Source organism: Mesoplodon mirus (genome assembly GCF_964341445.2).
Source record: "Mesoplodon mirus genome assembly, chromosome: 11".
In the NCBI taxonomy this organism is placed as follows: Eukaryota; Metazoa; Chordata; class Mammalia; order Artiodactyla; family Ziphiidae; genus Mesoplodon; species Mesoplodon mirus.
Genome location: NC_138987.1, coordinates 38,957,090 through 38,978,505, shown reverse-complemented (window position 1 = coordinate 38,978,505; position 21,416 = coordinate 38,957,090). Strand labels below are relative to the sequence as shown.

The following is a 21,416-nucleotide window of genomic DNA, read 5'->3' as shown; positions in this document are numbered from 1 at the left end:
TATCATCAAAGAAATGCAAATTAAAATTATAATGAGATATCTCCTCACAATCACTAGGATGGCTTTAATATAAACAACAAGCAAAAAAAGTAAAATAACAAGCATTGGCAAGGATGTGGAGAAATAGGAACTTGTACATTGCTGGTGAGAATACAAAATAGTGCAGTTGCTGTGGAAAATAGTTTGGTGGTTCCTCAAAAAAGTTTAACATTAAATTACCATATGACCCAATAATTCCAAATGTAGATATATACCCAAGAGAAATGAAAACTTATGTCCACCTGGAAACCTATATACAAATATTTGTAGGAGCTATTATTCATAATTAACCAAAAGGTGGAAACAAGCCAAATGTTCATCAGTGGATGAGTGGATAACAAACTATGATACATGCAATGGAATATTAGTCAGCCACAAAAAATGAATAAAGTACTGATAATGCTACAGCTTGGACAAACCTTGAAAACATTTTGCTAAGTGAGATAAGCCAAACACAAAGGTCACATGTTGCTTGACTCCTTTTATGTGATATACACAGAATAGGCAAAGCAGATTAGAGGAAACCAAGAGATGTGGGGAGGGGACAATGGGGAATGATTACTTAGTGGGTATGGGGTATTCTTATGGAGTGATGAAAAAGTTTTGTTTTGTTTTTTTGGCCTCGCCACGCAGCATGCGGGATCTTAGTTCCCCGACCAGGGATCAAACCTGCGTCCCCTGCAGTGGAAGCATGGTCTTAACCACTGGACTGCCAGGGAAGTCCTGAAAAACTTTTGAAACTAGAGAGAACTGACGGTTGCACAACATTGTGAATACGCTAAATACCACTGAATTGTACATTTAAAAATGGTTAATTGCACGTTATGTGAATTTCAACTCAAAAACATTTTTATGAAACTTTAGCAACACTTACTTTTAGATTTTGAATATTAGATTTTAGTAACCCTTAAAAGCTAAGGTAACTATTAAGACTATAGATAACTATCCTTCAGTTGTATACAAAACTAAATAAGCCAATGGACATGTACGTCATGCTCCAAGGAGAACCCAAGAAACAGCCTGCATTTGGGGGTCTGTTGGTAACCTGTTAGGAGACTTTTTGTGGTCCACCAACAGACTGTGGCCCATAGTTGAGAATCACTGATCTATGTCTCCTGGGAACATGACTCAGCAGCTATGGACAGGCACAACTGTTAAAGGAAAGTGTACAGGGCATAAAGCCGAGGACTGGAGTCCTCAGTGAGGTTGAAGGGCATGGCACAAGCATGATGGCTATGCTTCTGTGAAAGGGGAAGGGGGAAGTTGGCAAGAGCACATGTTTCTGCTCAGGCTGTAAGCAGGAAGTGGCTGTTCCCACTGATGGGAGTTCCCAGGTATGCTCCATATTTGTACATTATAGTTAAAAGTAAACCTGAAATGGAAGCCTGGTCATTTACTGACTTGCCACTGAGTTTTAGTCTGGAAATGAAATCATGGACTCAACCATTTTCCAGCCCCCCAAACCTCTGCTGCTGCTTCTGCAGCAGAATTGGAGGCAATGTAGCAGTGAATAGATCTTTGAGACCCTGGCATACCTTTCCACCTCCCAGGAAGAACCTCCATGCCATATCTTACCTGGACAAGGCGTCTGTTGGGTGCACATCATGCCCCCTGGTGCAGTAATTATATAGAGTCCTGAAGTGCCGAACCAGTAATTTACACTTCCAAGTGGAATTCCTCTGGCAGCTGAGAAGACAAGTTTGGCAAAATAGAGACTCTTTAATTCTTTTAAGTCAGATGTACAGCAGCTAGCAACCAAATAATTAACAGAGTATTAACCATCACCTTACATGTGTGTCCAACAATGTTCCCAGGATACAAGATTAAAAATATACATTGCCCTTGTCCTCAACTGTATGCTTCTTGAAGGCAGTGATTGTGTATATTTGCCTGTGCTTATTGAAGGCCTAGCATAACACCCACCATGATAGGTATTCAGAAAAAAATTTCCAAGTGAGGATTCTATCAAGTTGGCAAGATAAGTCCATTAAAGGCCAATGTAATGGCAGTACTGAAGAAAGCACTTCTGTTTGTCTCCCTCTGCCTCTCTCTTAAAAGGACACTTTTGATGGTATTTGGGGTCCACTTGAATAATCCAGAGTAATCCCCTCATCTCAAGATCCTTAATTATACCTGAAAAGACTTTTTTTTTTTTTTTTTTTTTTTTTTTTACAAACAAGGTAACATTCACAGATTCTGAGGATTAGGACACAGATTATATCTTTGGGAGCCATTATCAGCCTGCCACACTAATTTCTGGCCTATGGCATATGATCAGAAGTAATGTACACCGCTTCCAGGCCTGACCCATGAAAACTTCCCAGGTGAGATCTTTACTCTCTTCCTCTCTCTGCTGGCTACCCAAAGAGGTCTTGGAAGCCATGTGTTAATGATGGCAGAGACTCTATTACCCTGGGTCCCTGAAGGGCTATGTAGAACAGAGTCCCCTTTCACCCCTGCTGATTGGCCTTTATATAAGCAGTAATATCCATTATCTTAAGCCACTGATAATTTGGGGTTTATCTGTTTCAATAGCTAGCATTATCTTAACTAATTCACTCTGAATCTAAAGTTGTCATCCTTCCCTGTTACCCTCCCTTTCAATATTCTATTAGTATCCCCTTTCAGAATAATAAGTCATTATTTTATTCACTTACATGTTTGCTTACTTCTTATATGACTCTCACTAGACTGTAAGTTTAACAAAAGTAGGGACTATGTACTTATGTCTCGTTCACTGTTGTGTTCCCAATTGTCGCTCCTAGTGTTTGGCACACAATAGGTACTCAGTACATGTTTGCTAAAAACTTACATCAAAGAGCCCTGGCAGGGGCTTCCCTGGTGGCGCAGTGGTTGGGGGTCCGCCTGCCGATGCAGGGGACGTGGGTTCATGCCCCGGTCCGGGAGGGTCCCGCATGCGGTGGAGCGGCTAGGCCCCTGAGCCATGGCCACTGGGCCTGCGCGTCCGGAGTCTGTGCTCCGCAACGGGAGAGGCCACAACAGTGAGAGGCCTGCGTGCAGCAAAAAAAAAAAAAAAAAAAAAAAAAGAGCCCTGACAAAGCAACTCTGCTGAGGGGAAAGGAATCTTTCCTGGTCAAATAATCAGATCATGATGCATGATGGGTGTTTAATTAATTCCAAAGGCCTCAAGGAAGCCCATTCACAAGACCTGACTCTGGCCAGGGGAGTAGGCATAGGTTTCCACAGCTAAACCATGACATAATCAGACCCAGAGCAGTTCCAGACATTGGGCCAAGTTCATATAAGTTGCCTAAATCCTTTCCAAGTGGCTGTGCAATGGCTGAGACACTGACCTACCTTTGCAGGCCAGGAAGCAGAATTTAATGAGAGCACAAAGAGAATCCCCTGAAGTTGCCTGACCCTTATCTCATAATCCTAAAAATAAGCCCCCTCAGTACTGTGAGGCCAAAAATAAGAGTGAACTCAAGACCCAGAATGTAATTGTCCCGAGTTCCCCAGACATCTGTAGCAAAGGGGAACTGGATTTCCAAGTGTCCCCTGACCTGATTCTTCATAGCTACACTCCCTCTGTCTGTAGGACACCCTGTTATCCAATGTCAGGCTTCCAGATGCTGTCTGCCCTCTGGACCATGAAGAGCTGCCACTTGGGTACAGCTTGTGAACTCCTTGGCCTTTATATATTTGCACTGTATTTTTAACAGTAACTGCAACAAATTTTCTTACTCCTCAATTTTCTCTAATATGGTTCTTCATCACCTTTCTTCTCCAGCAGTTCACTGAAATCTCTTGATAATTCTGCCCAAAACCTCAAATTTCCTCATGCAATGCACATTTTTCAGTCTTCATTTTACCAAACATCTCTCCAGCAGCTGACAGATGACTACCCAGCAATGCTTGAAACTTTCTCCTCCCTTGACTTCCAGGATAATGAACTCACTTGATTCTTCTCTCACCTCTCAATCAGCCCCTTCTCAATCTCCATTGAAGGTCACCCCTCCCTACCTATCCTTTAAATGTTGAGGACCCTTGGCATACCATCCTTAAGTCACTGAATGAGCCCATCATTCACATGGCTTCAGAGATGACCTGTGTGCTGAGGATTTCCAAATCAGTGTCTTGATACAGTGCATCTTTGGAGCTCCAAGCTGCATGTCCACTGCCTCTAGCAGCTTGTGTACCTCACACTTAATATGGCGCAGGGGTTAAGAGTGTAGGCTCAAAAGGACACAACATCATTTATACAGTATTCCTGCCAAAATACGTGACCTGAATATAATCATGAGGAAACAGACAAACACAAATTAAGGGATATTCTATGAAACAATAAGGCTGTATTCTTTTTAAAATGTCAGGGTCATGAAAGGCAAAAAGAAAGGCTGAGCACAGACTAAAGGAGACCAAAGAAATAGGACAACTGAATTCAATATGTGATCTGGGATTAGATCCTGGATTGGAAAAAAAAAATGCTATTAGAATTAGGAATAGTAATGGTCAATCATTTGAATTTGAATAATCAATAGTATTGGTTTCAGTGTTAAATTTTCTGATTTGATAAGCACACTGAGGTTAGATGAGAGAATGCCCTTGTTCTTAGGAGATACACACTCAAATATTTAGAAATGAAGGAAATGATCTTTGTGACTTACTCCCAAATAGTTCAAACAAAAGCAGAAAAAAAAAAAAAGAATAACATAAAGCAAACGTGGGGACTTCTCTGCTGGCGCAGTGGTTAAGAATCCACCTGCCAACACAGGGGACACCAGTTCGAGTCCTGGTCTGGGAAGATCCCACATGCTGCAGAGCAACTAAGCCCACACGCCACAACTACTGAGCCCGCACGCCTAGAGCCCGCGTTCTGCAACAAGAGAAGCCACCACAATGCACCACAGTGAAGTGTAGACCCCACTCACCACAACTAGAGAAAGCCTGCGTGCAGCAACGAAGACCCAACACAGCCAAAAATAAATAAATAAATATTTTTATAAAAAGCAAATGTGGGGAAATGTTAATAATGGGTTAATCTAGATGAAGGTCCATGTGAGTTCATTGTAATATTCTTAAAACTTTCTATAGATCTGATTTTTTTTTCAAAATGAAAAGTTTAAAGAGAGAGAGAGTAGGTTTAAGGTTCAAATTCCAGCTCCACCACTTGCTAACTGTATAGCCTTGGGAAATTATATAACCATCACTGACTCAGTTTCCCCAGCTATACATTGGGGATAATGATAGAACCTACATCATAAGTTTTTGTGAGGATTAAACAAATTAACACATGTAAAGGCCTTGGAACACTGCCCAGTATATGATAAGCATTCAATAAATGTTAGCTACTATTAATTACTATGTCTAAAGTTGAACTCAATTCCTCTCCAATTTAGACTATCACTTATAGGGCCTCCCTGGTGGCGCAGTGGTTGAGAGTCCGCCTGCCAATGCAGGGGATACGGGTTCGTGCCCCGGTCTGGGAGGATCCCATATGCCGCGGAGCGGCTGGGCCTGTGAGCCATGGCCGCTGAGCCTGTGCGTCCGGAGCCTGTGCTCCGCAACGGGAGAGGCCACAACAGTGAGAGGCCCGCGTACAGCAAAAAAAAAAAAAAAAAAAAACAAAAAAAAAAAAACATGATAGACTATCACTTATAGTCTTTTTTTTTTTTTTTTTTGGCCATGTGGCTAGCAGAATCTTAGTTCCCTGACTAGGGATGGAACCCAGGCCGATCCCCAACCACTGAAAGCATTGAGTCCTAACCACTGGACTGCCAGGGAATTCCCTAGACTATCTCTTATACACTTGACTATGGTCTATAGCATCATGATCCAGTCAGTCTTCTAAGGTAGAATTCACTACATTCATCTGTGTGTCCCCAGAACTTTGCCCATGCCTCTGTTACAGCACATGCCATAAGATAGGATAATGTATTTGCATATGTCTATCTCTACTGGACTGTGTTTGTCTCAACTAGATTGGAGTTGGGGGTGGAGGAGGCAAGGGAGAAAGGGGAAGAGCATTCCAGACAGAGCAAATAGCATGAAGGCTCAGAGATGGGAGAGCAAGGCACAAAGAAATCCAGTTGGATTGGAGTACAAAAGGTGAGAGAATGAGGGATATAAAGTGAGGCTAGACTGAATTAAAATATAACGTAAAAAGATTATTTGTATCCTCTGGTACATCCATTAGATCAGTGCTGCAGGGCTTGATGGTACCTCTTCCCATGCTTTAGTCCCGTGGAAGATGGGAATTAAACCTAAGAGAAGCAAAGGCAAAGTCAGAAAGGAGAGAAGACAAAAAGCCATGCCAGAGGAAGAAGAGCCAAGGCCACCCTACCGAAAACAAGACTACTCAGTGATACATGAGATTGGCACTTAAATGGACAAAAGACGATCACGTATAATTAGCTGTTCAGGTGTCTGACGGTAAGCTCCCTTTAGATTGCAAACTCCTTCAGGACAGGGAGGGACTAAATCTTGTGTTCCTAGCACGTAGTATGTTACTTGGCACATAGTCAGTAGGCTCAGGAAATGCCCGCTGAATACATGTACAAATATCAACTGCCTGACCACAGAGGCCAGAAGTCTTCACTAGCTAACAGTCTTACTTCAATTACACAGGCCCCCAAACCCCAAAGCGCTTGATAATTTTATCAGCATCGCTCACCAGCAGAGGCAGTTTTTCATCATCAGCTGGGCAAATTCAATTACACCTCCTTTTCTGAAGGATAATTTAAAAATAGCCTGTCCTTCCCAGCCACCTGGAGGAAGAAATGGCACACACTCACTAAGAGGCTGGCATGCTGTAACAGAAGGACTGCCACAATCACTAAGAGAAGCACTACCCAATGAAGCAGGGGCCAAGTCTGAATCTTAAACCTTCTGGAAGTTTTTGAGAAAAAATACACTCCTGAGGGGGGACACTTACCATCCGGAGCTGCCTGAATGGTTCCTTTAATGTAGTTGGGGGCAAAGATTGGTTGTTGAATGGTGCAATTACTCATCTGACCAAATGGCATCAGAAAAGAAAGCAGGGTGTCATTGACTAAGTGTGAAGTCACGAAGATCACCTAAGAGAGAAAAGAAACTTTGAAAAAGGAATGCAATTTATCCATGGATTGAGACATATAAGAGCAATTCTGAAGTTAAGGCTGCTTTGGCATTCTGGCCTAATTGAGAAACATCACCAATTTTCTTCCATCACACTTCAACATGGAAAATCTCAAAGGAGAACTGGTTTAAAATACTTTGAAAGTCAATGTTTAACCTCTCTCCATTTTAAGGAAAACAAATGTAGAGTTAATCAGATCAAAGTAGAAGTAGAAATTACCCGGTATGAAGTGAGAAACAATGTTCCTCTTTTTGTACCATTAAAGAGATCAGATCCCTCTGGTTGCTGTAGGAAGGAGAGGTCCACATCCTGACTCTGCTTCAAGACACTGCAGAAAAGACAGGGCAGACAGCACACAATTTAGAATCTACATAAAATTATACAAACAGCTCATAGCATAGTTTCTAGCCTGGAGGGAAATTTTAATAAATGTTACTTGCTGCTGCTACTGCTACTACTATTTTATTAAAATAGAAAGGAATTTAAATGATCTTATTCTCTGACAAGTCACACTTCTTCTTCTTCTTTATCATTGGGTTCTTTTTTTAAAAAAAATTGGTTCCCCCACTCTTTTATTAATTAATTTATTTATTTATTATTTTTGGCTGCATTGGGTCTTAGTTGTGGCACTCGTTATCTTTCACTGTGGCTCACAGGCTCTTCACTGCAGCACGAGGGCTCTCTAGTTGAGGCACATGGACTTAGTTGCCCCACAACATGTGGGATCTTAGTTCCCCGACCAGGGATTGAACCCACCTTCACCTTCATTGGAAGGCGGATTCTTTACCACTGGACCACCAGGGAAGTCCCATTGGGTTCTTCTTTCTTATCAAGCCTAATTCTATTCTTAATGTATATTCATTAATTCTTCTACTTCTTGTGCAGTTGGTATAAAGCACTCTGTTAATGAAAATGTTTCTTGGACTCTGGTAAAGAACGTAAGGCACACGCAGAGTGCTCCCGAAACTTCTGACATGTTCCCTCTGTCTGTCATGTTCTCCCTGCACTCCTAATCTGAAAAACTTGGGCTCATCCTATTCTTACTCATAGAATCCTACTGGGTTTTTTCTCTTTCTTAGTAATTTATATATATAAATTATAAATATATAAGTGGGTGCTACTAAATATTGAAAGAATGAGTGAATGAAAACATGAATATAGATAATAATGCAAGAAATATATGACATACATCACATAAATGGAACAAAAATATCATGGCAGTTTGGTGGAAGGAGAGATTAGCTCTTGGTTGAAGTAATTAGGAATGACTTTACAGAAAGGTTGACATTTGAGCTGATTCTTTTTTTTTTTTTTTTTTTAGGCCATGTCGTGCAGCATGCAGGATCTTAGCTTCCCAACCAGGGATCGACCTGCGCCCCCTGCATTGGGAGTGCAGAGTCTTAACCACTGGACCACCAGGGAAGTCCCACTGAGCCGATTCTCAAGAGATGAATAGTGTTTCAGTAGGCAGAAGTGAGGGTAGGGGAAAATCCTGATGGGGAGCAAACAGCATTAATGGAGGTATGCAGTGGAAAGAAAACTGCGTACTTGGGAGCAGCCTACCAGTGTGAATTCATCAAAACAGCATGGAAGTGAGACTGGGAGGAATAGTGAGATAAAGCTGGAATCATGCTGGGACTAGAGCTTGGAGACATCATTCAATAGGCAAGGCAGAACTGTGACTTGCAGCTGTCTCAGCAGGGAAGTCACATGATCAAGGAAGTGGTGGTATGTCAGAGGAATCCATTTAAGAGTTCCTAAAATAGTTCTGATATGAGGTAATAAGAACTGGGACTAGGATGGTGGTGTATGGATAAAAAGGGCTTTTTAACTGACTATGAAAAAATAGGATGTCAGCAAAAATGGTGGAATAAGGAACTCTAAATGTCAGCCTAGAACTCTAGAATCTAATCAAAAGTTTATAGCAACTAGGGGAATGTTTAATCAAGAAAAAAATAGTTGAATGTCAATAAGAGAGCTTTATGCACTTTAACTTACCCTAGTCCTATCCTCCACTCCCCAGTTTGGCAACAGCCTTGACAACAACCACCCATATTCTCAGTATAGGTGCCCACTACTGAGGGGAGGAGAACAGACCTTATTGTGGTTGTCTGTTTTGACCTGTCCAGTGGCTTCCTGGAGGACTAGCTCTAAGGGCATGTGCCTAACTCAGAACTCTCTTGGGACTTAGGCAGCTACCTAGGGCACATTTGTCAAAAACATTTCAAGGCAAATGTGTTAGAGCTGCTATCTGGGGCAAAGAATGACATTTTGGGCAAGCAATAAAAAAACTGAAAAGTGAGGAAGGAAAGACTGGGAAATGAGATACTTTGAGGAATAAAGGCTTTGAAAACCTCTGACATGTTCATGGGAATCTAGAAAGCACCACACATACATTTTCAGGGCTGAGTTGATGCTCAGAAGAAACCTGATAAGGCCCTAAAACTGTTACCTCTGGTTGACAGTGAGGCTCTGCTCAAGCAGGCAGTGAAAGCTAAGACAGAGTTTTAAACTGCCTAGCTGAGTGATAAAGACAGGCTCCAATACACACACAGACAATATGCAAAGGCTGGGATTTTGTTGTTGTTGTTCCAAACATACAAGTAAACTGTCAAATCACTAGCTAGCCTCTAAATTAACATAAAAGAGGCCACTCATGTCATTAGCCACACATAACAAATATAGACTTTACAAAATTAGTTCAGAAAAATCACTAAACAATAACTACAACATGCAGCAACAACACCCTGTGGAAGAGGGAGAGTCTGATTTCCAGAGTTGCCACGTTATAATTTTTAAAAATGTCCAGTTTTCAACAAAAAAAAAAACATGAGGCATGCAAAGAAACAAGAAAGTATGGGACTTCCTAGTGGTGCAGTGGTTAAGAATCTGCCTGCCAACGCAGGGGATGCAGGTTTGAGCCCTGGTCCAGGAAGATCCCACATGCCACAGAGCAACTAAGCCCGTGTGCCACAACTACTGAGCAGGCACTCTAGAGCCCACGAGCCACAACTACTGAAGCCCGTGAGCCACAACTACTGAAGCCCGTGTGCCTAGAGCCCATTCTCCGCAACAAGAGAAGCCACTGCAGTGAGAAGCCTGCACACCGCAACGAAGAGTAGCCCCTGCTCGCCTCAACTAGAGAAAGCAGGCACGTAGCAATGAAGACCCAAAGCAGCCATAAATAAATAAATAAATAAATAAATTTATTTATTTATTTTAAAAAATTAATTGAAACTGCCCCTTAGGAAGCCAAGAAATTAGATTAACTAGACAAAGACTCTAAATAAACTATTTAAAATATATTCAAAAAGTAAAAAGAAACAATTACTTAATAACTTAAGGAAAAGGATGAAAACAACGTCTCATCATGTAGAGAATACAAAAATAAAAAGACAGAAATTATAAAAAGGAACCAAATAGAAATTCTGGAGTAGAAGGCTATAATAACTGATATAAAAAGTTCAGTAGTGGGGGACTTAATGGCATATTTCAGCAGGCAGAAGAATCAGTGAACTTGAAGATAGGTCAATTGAGATTAATAGTTACTACCTGAGTAACAGAAAGAAAAAAGAATGAAGAAAAAGGAACAGAGTCTAACAGACCTGTGGAACACAATCAAACATATCAACATATGTATTATGAGACTGGCAAAAGGAGAGGAGAGGAAAAAAGGGGGAATAAAGAATTCTTGAACAAATAATGTCCACAATTTTCCCAAATTTAATGAAATACATGAATCTACACATCCAAGCTCAAGAAACTCCAAGTAGGATAAGCTCAAAGGGATCCAAACTGAGACACACTGCAATCAAACTGTTGAAAGCCAAATACAGAGAATCTTGAAAGCAGCAAGAGAAGAAAATTATCATGCACAAGGAATCCTCAATAAGACAAACAGCTGACTTCTCACCAGAAAATATGGAGGTAATGGGATGAAATATTCAAAGTGCTAAAAGGAAAAAAAAATGTCAACCAAGAATTCTATATCTGGCCAAACTATCCTTCAAAAATTAAGGAAAAATTAAAACATTACCAAGTGAACAAAAACTGACAGAGTTTATTACTATTAGATCTGAACTATAAGAAATGTTAAAGGAAGTCCTTCTGCCTGAAATAAAAAGACACTGGACAGTAAATGAAATCAACACAAAGAAATAAAGAACACTGGGAAAGATAATTACATAGGCAAATTAAAAATCAATATTAACGAATTTTGGGTTTGTTCATTTCATCCTATATGATTTAAAACACAATTGTATAAAACAATAATTGTAAATCTATAATGATGAGCACACAATGTATAAAGATGTAATTTGTGACAATCACAATATAAGAGGGCAGAGCTATGTAGGAGTAAAGTTTCTGCATATAATTAAAACTAAGTTGGTATTAATTTGAACTAGATTGTTATAAATTAAGATGTTAAACATAATCTGTGGGGCAACCACAAAGAAGATAACTAAAATACATGCAGCAAAGGAAATGAAGAGAGATAAAGATGGTACACTAAGAAATATCTGTTAAACACAAAAAAGCACCCATGGAGGAATTGAGGAACAAAAATGATATAAGAAATATAGAGGGCTTCCCTGGTGGTGCAGTGGTTGAGAGTCCGCCTGCCGATGCAGGGGACGCGGGTTCATGCCCCCGTCCGGGAAGATCCCACATGCCACAGAGCGGCTTGGCCTGTGAGCCATGGCCATTGAGCCTGTGCATGTGGAGCCTGTGCTCCGCAAAGGGAGAAGGCCACAACAGTGAGAGGCCCGCATACAGCAAAAAAAAAAAAAAAAAAAAAAGAAATATAGAAAACAGGGCTTCCCTGGTGGCGCAGTGGTTGAGAGTCTGCCTGCCGATGCAGGGGACACGGGTTCGTGCCCCGGTCTGGGAAGATCCCACATGCCACGGAGCGGCTGGGCCCGTGAGCCACGGCCACTGAGCCTGCGCATCCGGAGCCTGTGCTCCGCAACGGGAGAGGCCACAACAGTGAGAGGCCCGCGTACCGAAAAAAAAAAAAAAAAAAAAGAAATATAGAAAACAAATAGCAAAAGAGCAGAAGTTAAGTTCTTCCTTACCAATAATTACATTAAATTTAAATGGATTAAAGTCTGCAATTAAAAGGCAGAGAATGGTAGAATATATTTTTTTAAAAAACATATTACCGCTATAGACTGTCTACAAAAACTCACTTGAGATCTAAAGACACAAATAGGTTGAAAGTAAAAGGATGGAAAAAGATACTCCATGAAACAGTAACCAAAAGAGAGCTGGAGTAGCTATACTAATATCAGAAAAACATAGACTTATTTATCTCTTGTAAATATAAAATACAGTGTGTGTGAAAAAAAAATTATTACAAGACAAAGAGGAATCTTCTATAATAAGAAAAGGGTCAATCATCAAAAAGATACAACAATGATAAGCATGGATACATCTAACAAAATTCAACTAGACCTAACATATAAGGACACTCCCCCCACAAAGGTAGCATACACATTCTTCTCAAGTGCACATGGAACAGTCTCTAGGATAGACCATATGTTGGGCCACAAAACAAGTCTCATGAAATTTATGAAGACTGCAATCATACAAAATATCTTTTATGACTACAATGGAATGAAATTAGAAAACAATAACTGAAGGATATCTGACAAAGTAACAAATATATGGAAATTAAACATCACATTCTTAAACAACCAATGGATCAAAGAAGAAATCGTAAGTGAAATTAGAAAATACTTCAATCTAAATGAAAGCAAAAGCATACATACCAAAACTATTTAGATGCAGCAAAAGCAGTGCTTAAGAGTGAAATTTATAGCTTTTAATGCCTACATTTTTTTTTTTTTTTTTCTTTTTTTTGCGGTATGCGGGCCTCTCACTGTTGTGGCCTCTCCCGTTGCGGAGCACAGGCTCCGGATGCGCAGGCCCAGCGGCCATGGCTCACGGGCCCAGCCGCTCCGCGGCATATGGGATCCTCCCAGACCGGGGCACGAACCCGTATCCCCTGCATCGGCAGGCGGACTCTCAACCACTGCGCCACCAGGGAGGCCCAATGCCTACATTTTTTAAAAGAGAGATTTCAAATTAATAATCTAACTTTCCACCTTAGGGAACTAGAAAAACAAAAGCAAATGAAACCCAAAGCTAGCAGTAGGAAGGAAATAATAAAGATTACAATGGAGATAAATGAAATAAAGAATAGAAAAATAGAGTCAATGAAACCAAAGTTATTTCATTGTGAAGATCAACAAAATGTACCAATCTTTAGCTAAACTGACCAAGGAAAAAAGAAAATTCAAATTACTAAAACTATGGATGAAAGTGGGGATGTTGGGTTTCCCTGGTAGCGCAGTGGTTAAGAATCTGCCTGCCAATGCAGGGGACATGGGTTCAAGCCCTGGTCCAGGAAGATCCCACATGCCACGGAGCAACTAAGCCCGTGCACAACTACTGAGCCTGCAAGCCACACTACTGAAGCCCACTTGCCTAGAGCCCATGCTCTTCCACAAGAGAAGTCACTGCAATGAGAAGCCTGTGCACCACAACAAAGAGCAGCCCCACTCACTGCAACTAGAGAAAGCCTGCATGCAGCAACGAAGACCCAATGCAGCCAAAAATAAATAAATAATAAACAACATTTTAAAAAAAGCAAGACAGTGGGGATGTTATCACAGACCTTACAGAGATTTAAAATAAGATTATAAGAGAATATATGAACAATTGTATGGCAACAAATTAGATAACATAGATAAAATGGGTAAATTCCTAGAAAAAAACCCACTGAAATTGACTAAAGAAAGAAAATCGGAATAGACCTATAACAGGTAGAGACTGAATCAGTAGTCAAAAAACTTCCAATAAGAAAAAACAGAAAAATATTCATGTATAAATCCTCAAAAAAATACTAGTAAACTGAATATAACAACACATTAAGAGGATTATACAACATGACCAACTGGGATTTATCCCTGGAATGCAAAGATAGTTTAAGATATGAAAGTCAATCAATAAAATAAGAATAGAACTACCTTATGATCCAGCAATCCCACTTCTGGGTATATATCCAAAGGAAATGAAAATAGGATAGCAAACAAGTATCTGTACTCCCATGTTCATTGAAGCATTATTCATAATAGCCAAGATATGGAAACCATGTAAGTGTCCATCAATGAATGAACAGATAAAGAAGATGTGAGATAGATAGATATATATGGACAGAGCGAGAGAGAGAGAGCCACACAGAGAAAGACAATACTGCATGGAATCACTTATATGTGGAATCTTTAAAAAGTCAAACTCAAAGAAACAGAGAAGTAGGGTGTTGCCAGAGGCAAGGGGCCAGGGTGGGAGGCTGTGGAGAGAATAGGGACAGGTTAGGAAAGGGATCAAACTTAATATAAATTTTTTTAAAAATAGAGATTTTTTAATGAAAATCAATCAATGTAATATAGCACATTGACAAAATGAAGGACAAAAAACCACATGATCATCTCAATTGATGCAGAAAAAGCATTTGACAAAATTTTACACTCTTTCATGATGAACACACTCAACAAACTAGGAATCATAGGAAACTACCCCAAAATAATAAAAGCCATTTATGAAAAGCCCACAGCTAACATCATACTCAATGGTGAGAGATGAAAGCATTTCTTCTAAGATCTGGAAAAAGGTAAGGATGCCCACTCTCACCACTTCTATGGTCAAATGATCTTCAACAAGGGTGCCATGACCACTCAATGGGGAAAGAACAGTCTCTTCAACAAATGATGTTGGAGAAACTAGATATCCACAGGCAAAAGAAGGAAGTTGGACCTTTAACTTATACCATCTTAAAAATTCGACTCAAAATGGATTAAAGAACCAAACATAAGCTCTAACACTACAAAACTTCTGGAAGAAAACATAGGTGGAAATTTTCATGACACTGGACTTGACAACAATTTCATGCATATGACACCAAAAGCACAGGCGACAAAAGCAAAAATAGACAAATGGGACTATATCAAACTTGAAAACTTTTGTGCATCAAAGGACACAAACAACAGAGTGAAAAGTCAACCTATAGAATGGGGGAAAATATTTGCAAACCATAAGAGGTTAATATCCAGAATATATAAAGAACTCCTACAACTCAACAACAAAATAAAAACAAACTGATTTAAAAATGGACAAAGGACTTAAATAAACATTTCTCCAAAGATGATATATAAATGGCTAAAAAATCTGAAAAGATGCTCAACATTACTAATCATCAGAGGAATGCAAATCAAAACCATGAATGAGATATCACCTCACACCTATTAGGATGGCTACTATTGAAAAAAGAAAAGTGTTGCCTAGGATGTCGATAAATTGGAACTCTTGTGCACTCTTGGTGGGATTGTAAAATGGTGCGACAACTATGGAACAGTATGGAGTCTCCTCAAAAATTAAAAATAGGACTACTCCATAGTCCAGCGATCCCACTTCTGGGTATATATCGAAAAGAATTGAAAGCGGGGTCTCAAAGAGATATTTGCACACTCACGTTCATAGCAGCACTATTCATAATAGCCAAGAGGTGGAAGCAACATAAAAGTCTATCAATGAATGAATGGAGAAACAAAATGTGTTATATGAGTAAAATGGAATATTATTCAGCCCTAAAATGGAAGGAAATCTTGTCACATGTTACAACATGGGTGAATCTTGAGGACATTATGCTAAGTGAAATAACCCAGACAAAGACAAATACTATATGATCTCACTTACATGTGGAGTCTAAAAAAAAAAATTCAAATTCACAGAAGCAGAGAGAACAGTAGTTATTGGGGGCTGATGGGATGGGGGAAATGGGGAGATGTTAAGCAAGGTTACAAATTTACAGTTAAGTAGGATGAATAAGTCTAGAGATCGAATATATAGGCATGAAGACTATATTGAACTTAATAATACTATATTGAACACTGGAAATATGCTAAGAGGGTAAAAAAATGATAATTATGTGAGATGACACGTTAATTAACTTGACTAGGAATCATTTCACTATGTATATTACATCAAATTACCATGTTGTATACTTAAATATATACAATTTTTATGTTTTTAGTGGCTAAGATGGTAAATTTTGTTATGTGCTTTTTACCACACAAAAAATGAACAACTTTGGGACTTCCCTGGTGGCGCAGTGGTTAAGAATCTGCCTGTCAATGCAGGGGACATGAGTTCGATCCCAGGTCCAAGAACATCCCACACGCCGTGGAGCAACTAAGCTCGTGGGCCACAACTACTGAGCCCACATGCCACAACTACTGAAGCCCGCACACCTAGAGCCCGTGCTCTGCAACAAGAGAAGCCACCGCAATGAGAAGCCCAAACACCACAACAAAGAGTAGCCCCCGCTCGCCACAACCAGAGAAAGCCCGCGAGCAGCAACAAAGACCCAACATAGCCAAAAATAAATAAATAAATAAATAAATAAATAATAAAATACAATAAAAATAAATAAATATATATATTTATTAAAAAATGAACAACTTAGCAAAAAAATGGAGAACAATTTATGAACCAAGAAGATTTACCAAATACATATAAATAGTCAATAACCATAAGACAAAAATAATTTCACTAGCAATTAAGCTTTAAAAAAAGATTTCATTATTCAGATTCCATGATCAGACTGGGAGAGCTATCAAAGATTAACACAGGGTGTTGGCATTGGGCACTCAAAGTATTAAAAGGAATGTAATTTGATATAATTCTGTAGGGTAATTTTGCAATAAATATATTTCTATGTATAAATATATTAAATATAAAATATATTTAATATTTTAAAATATTTTGACAAGGATTTTCATATTAAAAATATATTTTTTAATATTTTTTTAAAAGTCTGTGTCCTCTGGGGGCCTCCCTGGTGGCGCAGTGGTTGAGAGTCCGCCTGCCGATGCAGGGGATACGGGTTCGTGCCCCGGTCTGGGAGGATCCCATATGCCGCGGAGCGGCTGTGCCCGTGAGCCATGGCCGCTGGGCCTGCGCATCCGGAGCCTGTGCTCCGCAACGGGAGAGGCCACAACAGTGAGAGGCCCGCATACCGCAAAAAAAAAAAAAAAAAAAAAAAAAAAGTCTGTGTCCTCTGATCTCACAATTCCACTTTCAGGCATATATCTGAAAGAAACATTCTGACAGGTGGGCAAAGATAAATCTTTAAAAAGTTCACTGCAGCAATGTTTATAGCAATGACAAATTAAAATCAGACTATCCGGGACTACCCTGGTGGCGCACTGGTTAAGAATCCACCTGCCAACGCAGGGGACACGGGTTCCAGCCCTGGTCTGGAAGATCCCACATGCCGTGGAACAACCAAGCCCATGCACCACAACTACTGAACCTGCACTCTACAGCCTGCGAGCCACAACTACTGAGCCTGCGTGCCACAGCTACTGAAGCCCGCGTGCCTAGAGCCCATGCTCCGCAACAAGAGAAACCACCGCAGTGAGAAGCCTGCGCACTGCAACGAAGAGTAGCCCCCACTCGCCCCAACTAGAGAAAGCCTGTGTGCAGCAACAAAGACCCAACGCAGCCAAAAAAAAAAAAGAAAGAATATAACCTCCTTTAAAAAAAAAAAAAAATCAGACTATCCCAGATACGGGCTGGAGCAAATATGTATGCATACTGGAGTACGAGATACTGAAAATAATGATGTAGATACCGACGCTGGAAAGCATCCCCAATACATTGGTAAATGAGAAAAACAAGTTACAAAGCAGTCTGACAGGGGAAGGTGTGTATATTTCCACAGGGGAAAGTACAGAAGGATACATACCAAAATGTAAAAAGCACTGGATTTAGGAATTTGGGGTAATTTAAAATTTTTCCCAATTTTTCTACATGGTTTTACCTGCACACATTTTTGAATATGGATTAAAAAAAACCCAAAACTCAATGTCTTCCCTTTTTACCAGTAGAGTCTAGCCCACACATTTATGACTTTTCAGCTGGGATCAGAAAAAAATCTCCACACAACACAGCCAAGCTGTGATGAATTTCTCAACTGTGTATTGTGAATAGTCCAGAGAAGTCAAAATATAACCAATCTTCTCCCTCTCAAGCTATTTCTTTAAAGTGGTTTTTATCCAGGAAGCCAGGGCACCTACAGAGACTTCTTTGCTGAGAAGAAAGAAGAGAAGCAGTCCTTTTCCTTTTAGAGGGGCAGCCAGAGTAGAGAAGTGGATGCACAGTACCTAAGTTCAGAGCTCTCCCACATGCACTGGCCATGTGATTTTAAGCAAATTACTTCTCTTTCAGTTTTCCCACCTGTGAAACGAGGAAACTAGTACTGATCCTTATTGCAGATAGAGCAGTTATAACTATAAAGCCCTTGCACAGTGCTCAGCTATGGTTATCCATTCAAGAGCACACAAAGGACGCCACAAAGGTAATCAAAGGACCATAAAATCAGTATATGTTACAATTTTTTAAAACCATGCTTCATTCCCTGCCTCCAGCACACAAACAGAAAAGCAGACAGACAAACTTGTAGCCTGAATGAGAAGACACCCAAACACCAGATTAGAAGTGGCTTCAAGGCACAGAGCCACAGGCACAAAGGTCAGCGTTCTCTAGGCCAGTGTGCACGCGGTCAGAATGGTGGGCAATCATCTCCTACTACAAAACTGAACAAACAGCAGCGGTCCTTCAGGAGCAAGGGAGAACCTACCGCCTTGACGGCGCGTATAAATCTGTCAAGAAAATATTCTGGGGAAGGAAGCATAGAAAAAAGGTCTGGACATCAGCGTTTGGTACTGACTTAAAGGGTCTTCCCGACAGATGCATTCAAAGCGACCTAGGTGTGCTCTGCCTCACCTGAGCACAGCCCTGGGTTTCTGAGTCTCACTGCTAGGCGAGCTCAAAGGAAAACGAGGGGGCTTCCCTGGTGGCGCAGTGGTTGAGAGTCCGCCTGCCGATGCAGGAGACACGGGTTCGTGCCCCGGTCCGGGAAGATCCCACATGCCGCAGAGCGGCTGGGCCCGTGAGCCATGGCCGCTGAGCCTGCGCGTCCAGAGCCACAATGGGAGAGGCCACAACAGTGAGAGGCCCGCATACCGCAGGAAAAAAAAAAAAAAAGGAAAACAAAGGCAAATCGGAGCAGAGAGGAGCACTTTTACGAAGTGCCGGGGAGCTGGAGCAGGCCTCTGGGAAAATGGGGGCGGGGGATGACGGAGGGGAGTGGGGCAGAGTCGAGGTGTTAGGTGGGGAGGTGAAAATGGGCGGCTCCGGGCTGAGCCTGACAGAGGCGAGAGGAGAAGGGCGAGCGGTGGTCACCGTTAGCACCACACAGAGCGATCGGTGCAAACCCCAAGGCTGCCATGGGAGGCAAGAGAGCGTCATTCTTCCTAGACGCGTCTTCTTCCGGTCCTGATCTTTTCAAAAAAGTAAGACCAGTCATCTCCTTGGTTGGGGCGAAGATGAGAGAGGGCTTTTCGAAGTTCTGAGAGTGAGGAGAGGGCCCTGACAGTTCGGGATCCTTCCAGAAAGATTCCAAAGACACTCATGCCTCTTCTACCTCCCAGAAGCCTGGGACCTTGTTCCCGTCACTCTACAAAGGTAGCACACTAACAGCAGCCGCAAGCGACCCGGAGGGTCGGTGCCACTCCCCACTCCCACCACTTCACTTCCACCTTTCTTCTGAGGCAGCACGCGCCCTTCACACACGCTACAGCCCCCGCTCCGGCCTTCACATTCCGAACACCCGCGAGACAGCAACGCCCTAGCGTCGGGGCGGAGCCACGCCCGCTGCGCACGCGGAAAAGGCGGGAAAGTCCCTGATGCGCTGAGAGTTTGCGCGCCGCCAGTTCCCCGTGCATCTGCTGCCTCCTCTGACAGCTCCGCAGGCTTCCTTTCACGCACCTTTCGCCGAAGGGAATGAGGGCCACGCCACGGTTCTCGGTGTGGCGCTGGTTCACTGCCATCCTGCCCCAGGGCCGCTCCTGCCGCCCCTCAGATGGGAAGGGGCGGGGCCTGCGCCAAGCAGTTGGGTGGGGCTCTGAAGGGGAGGGCGGAGATTATGGCGTAAGGGACTGAGGCGGCTGGTCACGTGAGGGGCCTTGGTCAGAGGACCAGGCGGAGTCAAGGTCGAGACAGCCCTGATGGGGAAGGGGGAGGGTCCGGGGAGTTGACTCCACCCCCGGAGCGCAGAGGAGTGAGTGATGAGTGGCCTCCTCGACAGCGATTCACCGTCTTGGCCCCTATGTGGCTGCCCCGCTGCCCACGGGTATGAACTTGAATTGGTCCTGTTGGGAATAAAAATTAAAAGTGGAATTTTCCTACGCCCTGCCTGGCCTGAGTCAGGAAGCTGTTGCCCTTTGGAGAAAGGGTCCAGAACGATTCCTCACCTCTCCTAAGGCGAGCAGATCTTTCTTCCACCAAAGAAAGCCTGGGATCAGAGCCGATTTCTTGTGAGGCAGCATCCAGGAAAGGGTGCGTGAGCTGGGTCAGGAAATCAAAGGGGGAATTTCGACCCTGTGTGCGTCTGTTCCAGCTCCAAGATGGAGAGAGCCTTTTGTCTCTGTGGCACGCATCATACCTGCCCTGCCTCCTCCAAAGGGTGACTGTGAAGATCAGGTGGGATACGTTATACCAGAATTGCTTTTAAGACTAAAATGTTGCATGTGTTCTTATTTCCTTTAAACTTCACCAATAGCACCAGAGGGCTTCAAACAGAAGGATGTTAACATCTTCTGGACTACCTACCATATTTCATCAAATTTAAGATGTTGTCAGTTGTAAAATGCACCATTTTAAAATGTAACTCGAAGGAAAAAAAGTTGCCAAATAAACGGACATCAGTGGTAAGATGTATGCTGATTTCAGAAATATTAAAAAAAAATTTTTTTTTTTTAGGGTGCACCAAGCATAATGCAAGATCTTCCCGTTACCAGGGATCAAACCCGTGTCCCCTGCATTGGGAATGTGGAGTCTTAACCACTGGACCACCAGATATATATATACTTTTAAAGCATGACAATAGGAATGGCGTGAAGCAGTGGAACAAGCACCGAGGTCTAGGCCCTGTTCTGCCTTGGTAACTAAGTGTACAACCTTGGGCAAGACGATTATGCTTTCTAGACTTGTTTCCATATCTGTTTGAAGGAAGAACTAGAACTCTTAGGTTTCTTTCAGCTGTGGTATTTTATGATTCCCACACTGCTGTGTCACTCAAATCTTCTCACTTCCCTCCATCTTGGTGTGGCCTTGCCGTTCTAGTTCGAGTCCTCATCATTTTACTTGAATAACTCCAAGGGCCTGCTGACCT

At 41.8% G+C, this 21,416-nt stretch overlaps 1 protein-coding gene across 1 annotated transcript; it reads right to left on the bottom strand.

Moving 5' to 3' along the window:
- Positions 1 to 6,131: 6,131 nt before the first annotated feature.
- WBP2NL (WBP2 N-terminal like) lies at positions 6,132 to 20,102 on the bottom strand. Its single transcript, XM_082636956.1, is given in 6 exon segments — positions 6,132 to 6,263; positions 6,674 to 6,689; positions 6,691 to 6,767; positions 6,935 to 7,076; positions 7,337 to 7,445; positions 20,012 to 20,102. Coding segments are annotated over 6 exon segments (477 nt in total). The 5' UTR covers positions 20,074 to 20,102; the 3' UTR covers positions 6,132 to 6,192.
- Positions 20,103 to 21,416: the final 1,314 nt, after the last annotated feature.